At 37.5% G+C, this 7587-nt stretch overlaps 2 protein-coding genes across 2 annotated transcripts; one reads left to right on the plus strand and one right to left on the minus strand.

Annotated features, from left to right (window-relative positions):
• Nucleotides 1-1581: 1581 nt before the first annotated feature.
• On the minus strand, nt 1582-3617 carry LOC144653064 (bone morphogenetic protein 2-like). The gene is made up of 2 exons (XM_078512977.1): nt 3133-3617; nt 1582-3018 (listed from the first exon to the last, which is right to left on the minus strand). The coding sequence occupies exons 1-2, from the start codon at nt 3383-3385 to the stop codon at nt 2144-2146; spliced, it is 1128 nt and encodes a 375-aa protein (XP_078369103.1). The 5' UTR covers nt 3386-3617; the 3' UTR covers nt 1582-2143.
• Nucleotides 3618-7116: 3499 nt separating this feature from the next.
• LOC144655040 (uncharacterized) lies at nt 7117-7587 on the plus strand. Its single transcript, XM_078515260.1, has one exon. It carries the CDS (start codon nt 7117-7119, stop codon nt 7585-7587), a length of 471 nt encoding a protein of 156 aa, XP_078371386.1.

A 7587-nucleotide genomic window follows, 5' to 3' on the forward strand; every position in this document is an offset into this window, starting at 1 on the left:
GTGGCGTTGATTTATACTCAATGAAAAAAATGCGTCTCAATTTAAATGTTGACCATCGTCTGTGTGCTAAATATTTCGATGTTTTTTGCAGAACTTTATTCTTGGGCCACCCAATGTGATGAATGCCATTTCAAAAGCGATCAATCCAAATTGTGTTTATCTGAGTAAACTGGCAAAATGTAGTGAATTTCATGTTCCAGGTTCCTTCCGTCTGCGCTCGAAAAAAGCGATAGCTTTGCCTAAGCCTTTAGTTTACACGTAACTTTGTTGAGTATGAAGGTGGTATCATTTTACTGGCGCCCCTAAACAACGCCGTTACAACATAAAAACTGAAGTAATGAACTTCATATTAGTGTATATAGTCTCCAGGTAATATGCAATTGTTGCATATATCGTTTTGACATGTATTCTGTAATTATATATGCAACTGTAAGAATAAAGGTAAAATAATATTTAGCTCGCGTCGTGGATTTCTTTACTTCGCTTTTAACTGTTATGGCCGTGTATATGTTTTTGAACCTTTGAAGTTGAATTGCTTTAGCTTTCCATGTGTTATACAATTTACATGTTAAAAAATTATTATGTTTCAGTTAAATGACCATCATTTCTATTGAGTTCATTCACCATAAACACTATATACGTTGATAAAAGAAAACGACAAAACACATTAGTATTGTTGACTGAGATTTGTGATTGTCGGAAATGTCCAGACCCGAAAGCGATCAACATCGCATTACGGTTTGAACTTTTCTCTCGAAGCTTCTGAAAGCTATTACTTCGACAAATAAATTCACCAATTGCTTTCAAATTCACTTGAGGTTATATTTAAGGTTATATTTGGAGGGTGACTTTACGAATACAACACAAAAGAAACACTTGAAAAGAAAGCCGAGCTTTCCTTAGGGTTAATAAGATCATTCATCCAAGAGGCAAAAAATGTTGACGGGAAAAAGACATTGTATACTTTGTAGACAATGGTAGGTATAAACCAACGGTCAACTTGTATATTTGTTTAACGTTACCTTGAATAAATTGAAGAAATAATATCCTATACTGAAGTTATTCTTTGAAAAGCAAAAACTCGATAAATGAGGACACCAAATGTTTGGTTGAATCCGTGTTTCTGGACTCGGCTTGTGCTATGATAAAATAACGTGAAACAACCGTTCAAATTGTTTGTACTAAAAAAGTTTCGCCACAAGTATGTAAGGATCAGTAAAATTCCGTTAGTTGAGTGGAATTTAATCACAGGGCGCTGGACTTTATTCTTGGGTTTTCACGTTTGAAATACCTCTTTCTTCGTTAGACACAACTTTTATTTGAAGATGTTCTTTGAAGTACGTATTCTATAACCTCTTTCCCATTTATTTTCACCCTCTTGCAATATTAGTTTAGTCACCAATAAGACGTCATAACAAGCGTTGTACGATATCCTTAGTCAACAGTTTGCTCTTAAGTGTCAAGTACAAATGTTTTAAACAATGCCCCAAATCCCGTCACTGAACGTTGCGGTTTTCCTAAACTGAAAAGAAACAACATCAGTAAAGTGCTTGGCGCAAAGTTGAAGAACATGACAAAGAATGAACCGTACGTGATAGCGGAACAGGTTTTCCCGCATCTAAATTTATTGAATTCATGCTTACAGAAGCGTGATATATCAAGTCTGAAATTCATGCAAATTTCTCAAGAAATAGACGGCGGCTTAGTGCCTGACCGGAAATAAATAAAATTGTCTTTGAACAGTAGTAGCCGATTGAGGCTGTTTATTGGCCGTAATAGGCTGGACTGTGCCATTTATAGCAACTCTTATACTATTCAACAACTGAACGCTTTGTAGAAATCTTAGAATGATTTTAAGCGTATTATAAACGCGTGATTAGCTGACGTGTGCTACAGCCGAGGAACACTATAACTGCTATGAAAATACTCAGACTTAGTCAATCTATATCTAGCTTTACTGCTGCGAACCTGCCTCAGGTCACATAAGACTCTACTCAAATTTATTCACTATCTTCCAATATCGTATTAGGGTGCTAAACACCATTTATCAATATAAATATGTTCTTTGACACTTAATTTGTTCTCTATGCATTCATTTTAAACGAACTGATAATTTTCAGGCCCGTTTTTAACTTTAAATGTACTAGCGGCATCCGCATGTTGACGCCACCATGCCGGAGTATTCTTTTAGCACAATGCTCCCATCCAGTTCAAAATACATCAAGCTCATAGAGTGTAAACTCGTTGGTACGCAGCAAGCTGCTGGAACTTTTTTATTGTACCGATGATGAAGAAGGTTTTGTATTATGGCGTGGTTCGACGGATTGAAGTACTTGTCGATGATTTCTGGGCATGTACCCATGCAGTAAAATGCGCTGAATCCACGCGGCGCAATAATCCATTTGTCCCAGTTTAAGTCACGAAACTTCACAAATAGTTTGTGTCTTGCACACTTGTCGTCCACCGATCTTCGGCTTCTTGTAAACGTGAAAGGTTTATCGTCGTTATTTTTTCCTTTCCTTTTTGTGTATTGGTCGCTGATTTCCCGTGTTTCATTGGGAATCTCATTGACAGATTTCAGTGATTTGTCTTGCTTTTTCTCTTTACTATCACCGTAAATAACCAAGATCGGTTCTTTTCTACCGCCAGTTGCAATGTAGAAATCTGAATTTGGAATTCCAAACCCGCTCACAGTGATCCACAAGCCGAAGTTCCGCGATGGCCAAGAACTCCAAAACGTTACAGCTGAGGTTACATTTAACACGATCCAACCGCCAACTCGACGACATTTGACGAGTTTGGTATCGATTGTAGTTAGCTTTCGCTTCCAGCTTGTGCTACCGTCAACAGCTCGGCGGTTCAACCGATGCGCTGTCACCTTGAAATGGCCGTGAGTGTTCTCAAGCTTAGAACGTCTTTTAAATATTCTCAGCTCTGCTTTCTTTATTTGTTCATCTGGTTGAAGTGAGGATAAATTGAAGTAGAAATGTCGCTCTTCTGCGCCGCCGACACTCGGATCTGCAGTGATAAATGAAAGGCGACGTTCACAAATTATCATAATACTATTTATGTAGTGCAATAATTTACGCATTACGTTTCCTTTGCGCGAGCTTCTTGTGAATGATTACATACCTCTGAAGAAAGTTCTTATCGTTTTACCAGGAGCTGACTTGCCAAACTTGGTAAAACTACTTGTATGAGCTTGCTCCTTGTACAGGTCCATAACATATTTGGGCACTTGAGACCTGCTTCTTGACACGCTCGGCTTTTCTTTAATTTCTAACAAGTTCAGTAAATCGCTTTGCAGATGGGTAAACTCGTCTCCATTTTGAAGTGATACTGGTGTGAAGCACACTAAAAGTAAAATAAAGTTGAGCGAATTCATTTGAGTGCTCTGCGGGATTCCTTGGCACTAGTGCTTCTGATGGGCTAATCGTTGGGCCGGTGTGGTTGCTGAATGTTGCACTGATTACTGAAGTATCCAAGTGGTTCATTTGTGACTTTATAGCCGCCCACTATATTGTTCACGTGCACGCCCGACATTAGCCAACAGTGCAGTCTGCTGCCACGCCGGAATTTATATATTCTCTACAACTGACTCCAAAATAACCTTCTAAAAATATTCAATAAGTGGTCAGGAAAAAAACTAATATTTGTTTAGTTTTGGCAAACTGAATGACCATAAATAAAAACTTTTCTTTCCGATTATCAGGCTTGATGAATTTGGATCGATTACTGTGTTCAATAAACCGATGAAATTGTGGTCACACACCGTTGAGAGTTAGCTAAAAAATTTGTACATGCTGATTTGTGAGACAGCGGTCATTTTGCGGCTGAATGAAGAGCTATAGAACAGAAAGCACTTCACATGACTGTCGTTTAGAAGTTATCTTAATTAAGCGGAAATGAGTTGTAAACTTGCATAAAACAGCGAGTTGTTAAACTCAGAAAGTGTAGAATAATCCATGTATAATACAGAAGCGTTAGGCTCTCTTTTGTTAACTCTCGTCTTTGCACTTAGCTGTTGGAATGGCATTATGCTGAAAGTGTTTCTAAACAAAAGAAGAAGGCGTGATGAACGGACAGGATGGGTTGGAAAACAAGGATGTTTAAGCTGCTCTTAAGCAGGTTGACGTCCCAAAAAGCTAACAAACTCATAGAAAGGCGTTCGGTTTTAGCTGAACACAAATTACCATATAGCGGGCGACATGAAGCTCGCGCTCAGTATTGTGTTACTGTAGTTTATTTCCACCGCATCTTTGTCAGGTTCTTAACTTTAACATATGCTCTTGTATATTTAGTTTGCCTGTTTAATTACGTTCAAGCCTTCCAAACAGCTCAACAGGCATGAGCGTGCTGAATTTGCAGCCACAGACACTAGGATTAGCACAAAGCATCCTCAAATAACTCGTTTACTTTCTTATGCGTGGAAGCAGAAAAGAACAAAAGCAGTATTGAATAAACTTATCAGAGCGTGCCCAATACTATGGTGATGTCAGTTCAGATATTTTATTCGGCGATTTAAGTGAATCCTTGTTAACCACAATCTACAAGATTGAACTTTGTTATGATCAGTGATAATATACTTAATGTAGAATGTTGCATATTATTAAAACATTCTTATTTTATTCAAAACATCATTATTTAGTATCGAGTGCAAAAAAAAATTGTCAACACTCGAAATGTGTTCGCTGTTAGTTATGTTTCTTGATAAAAAAAAACTAACGGGAAAAAAAATGATTATTTTCTGAGTTCGGATCCTTTGTACGCGTGCCCATCCTTCCGTTGGGAAGAGGAGTGAGTCATTTTGGACGTAATAACATTCCCTTTTTCCGGGGGTGGGTGGTGTAGGAAAATTATTTTAGACATGAAAACCACAAAAATGTACTAAGGAATTTTTCTTTGACAAACTGAGTTACATGCAATGTACCTTTTCTCGATAACGACAGCCCTGTGCCAGCACAAGCTTGAACAACAACAAAAATCTGGTACATTTGTGACATGTGTAAAAATTTGAAATTTCCATTCAAGGTATTTCAGTGGTCGTTGTTTATGGTTTGTTTTGGTGCAGTTGTGTTCGTAACCAAGTTAGTGAGACACAGATTTGTAGGAGACACCGCGCCTCGCCGCGTCATTCAGACATTTATCATATATGGGCCAAATGAGCACAAAGCTAATATCAAATAAAATTTTCCAAATATTTTAAATCGAAAATTATATTAATCCCAAGCTTTGTCACTTTGTGAATACAAATGAAGTCGACTTTGAACGAAATTTTGCGAGCAAGTAAAGAAATGGCAGTGAAGTGTTGATATTTCTTGTTATAGTCTAACAGTCTAAGGTTGTATTATTGAAAATCCGTGAATAGAAAAAAGAGCAGATCTGTTTAATTGATCTGATAAATGTCATCAAATCTTACCCAGTTACAATAGATTCCAACACATCAAAAAGCATAAAATTACTCAGGTCTACTATTTTTGTGGTTCTTTATTGTAGTAAGCGAGATTCGCTTACATGCTAACAAGTTATTTTCCGGTTTTACCTGACAAGCAAAGTTCTTGCAGCTACTAAATAAAGCATTTCTTTTTTCCAATATTCAGTAACCTGCGATCTGCGTATAAATTTTCCTTCACTGATAAACAAGGGCGCGGAAAAATTTGCTTTATCGCAGAAAATTTAGTGTTTTTTTATTGAACTAGCTGTTTAGATATAAGTGATCTTAACTGAATCTTCTTAGCCGATAGCGTCTATTAAATTAATTTGGGGGTACTAAAAATAGCAAATCTTCATAAAAAATCACTTAAAGTAACACCCTTTACGTGAAGTCATTCAGATATGCAGCGTAGGCAACAAAACTACTACCACTCTCTTGAAGAGACGCGATACAGAACAAGTTCCAAGGTACAACACGCACGTGGGTCTTAAATAATGTGCAAACTATATTTTTTGTTTCTTTACTTGGATGGTAATTTTAAGGGTAACCGGTCGTTTCGCTTACGTCTTTGGTATTCTCTCACAGCCATACTAATAACGTTAAATGAAATATTTGCGCTCAAACGTAACTAAAATTTACCAATGAACAATTTGAGGTCATAATGACGTCAAAATTTGTTTCCATGGCAACGTCATAAGAGGTTTTAAAAAGATACACTACTTTATACCTTTCGAGGCTAATAACTCAAAAACTACTGGGTGAAAGTTTTTCTTTTTCACATATTTTAATCCAACCGACAAAATAAACATTTTTGCAAATTTTAAGAGAAAACTTTCAAAAGGATTCGGAGCTACGTTATTTCTGCATAAATTTAAGGTGGCTCTGAACATTTCTAACAGAATTTTTTAAAAAAATGTCAGATCGTTTCTTTTGAGCTTTAGACTTAGACAAAAATATATGAAAAACAAAAACTTTTACCGTCTAGTTTTAGAGTAATTAGCCTCAATCAAACGGGCAAAAATAAGGTATCTTTTTGAGGTTTTTTGACCAGTTTTGTAGTTGCCATGGCAACAAACTTTGACGTCACAGTGACTCCAACTTCTTTATTAGTAAAACCTTAACAAGGTTGTTCTGAAAGTTAAACCTCAACATTACAGTTGTAGCAGCAATAGAATCATCGGCAAAGGTGGGAATATCTAAACTATTACGAGCCACCTTAACTACCTAAGCGTAAGCAAAGGGTGACTACGTTAGCGATTTTTGAACTCCGGAAAGATGGGTTGAAAACTCGTTAGCGAAACGACTTTAGACGTAGGCGAATCGACCTAAGACGTTAGCGAATCCACTCGTAGGTGAAACGACCGCAATTCATTTCAAGAATAGTTCGATAAGAAATTTCCTTGATAATGATCAATGAGAAATTGAATTCCAGTTCCATCAAACAGAGGGCATATGGCTAAAATTGCAAATTGACTCCAGTGCGTTTATTGTGGAAACCATTTATCGCCCCCCAGATAACTTCAGCTTCTTCGAAACTTTCCATCAGACTCTTGAGAATTATGGTTGAAATACAAAAACGTCTTTAGTTTAACTGTGAATTCTCTAAGCGGCAAGGAGATGTCATCTCCTCTGTTTTTGGCAGAAGGCTGCAAAAGTCCTTACTTCAGTTCAACTATACTGTCATGAACAAGGAACCCACAAGGGTGACAGGAGACTCCTCGACCCTGATAGATCTGGTAATAGCCAGTAGAGTGGACATGATAAAGAACACACGTTCCCAGGAACTGGGTATTTCTGAACACAAGCTGATTTATGGATGTTTGCAGTCAAAATTCAGAAGACTGCCCCCCAAAATTGTACATGGCCGCACCTTTAAAAGATTTAACAAGTCAGAGTTCATCCGAGATGTCGAAGACGCGTCGTGGTCTATGTGTTCGGCGTTTAACGACCCTGATGACAGTTATTGGGCTTGGACTACCATATTTAATGACATTTATGACAGGCACGCAACAAAAAGAAAAGTCAAGATCAGGAGTCAGTCTCTTCCTTGGATCACACCGCACATACGTCACCTGATGAATCTTCGGTATAAAACATTGTTGAAAGCAAAAGAACCAAGAATGAAGATCTCTGGACACAATATCGGGAACTGA

This window comes from Oculina patagonica, chromosome 5 (genome assembly GCF_052425735.1).
Source record: "Oculina patagonica isolate OP01 chromosome 5, crgOcupat, whole genome shotgun sequence".
Lineage (NCBI taxonomy): Eukaryota > Metazoa > Cnidaria > Anthozoa > Scleractinia > Oculinidae > Oculina > Oculina patagonica.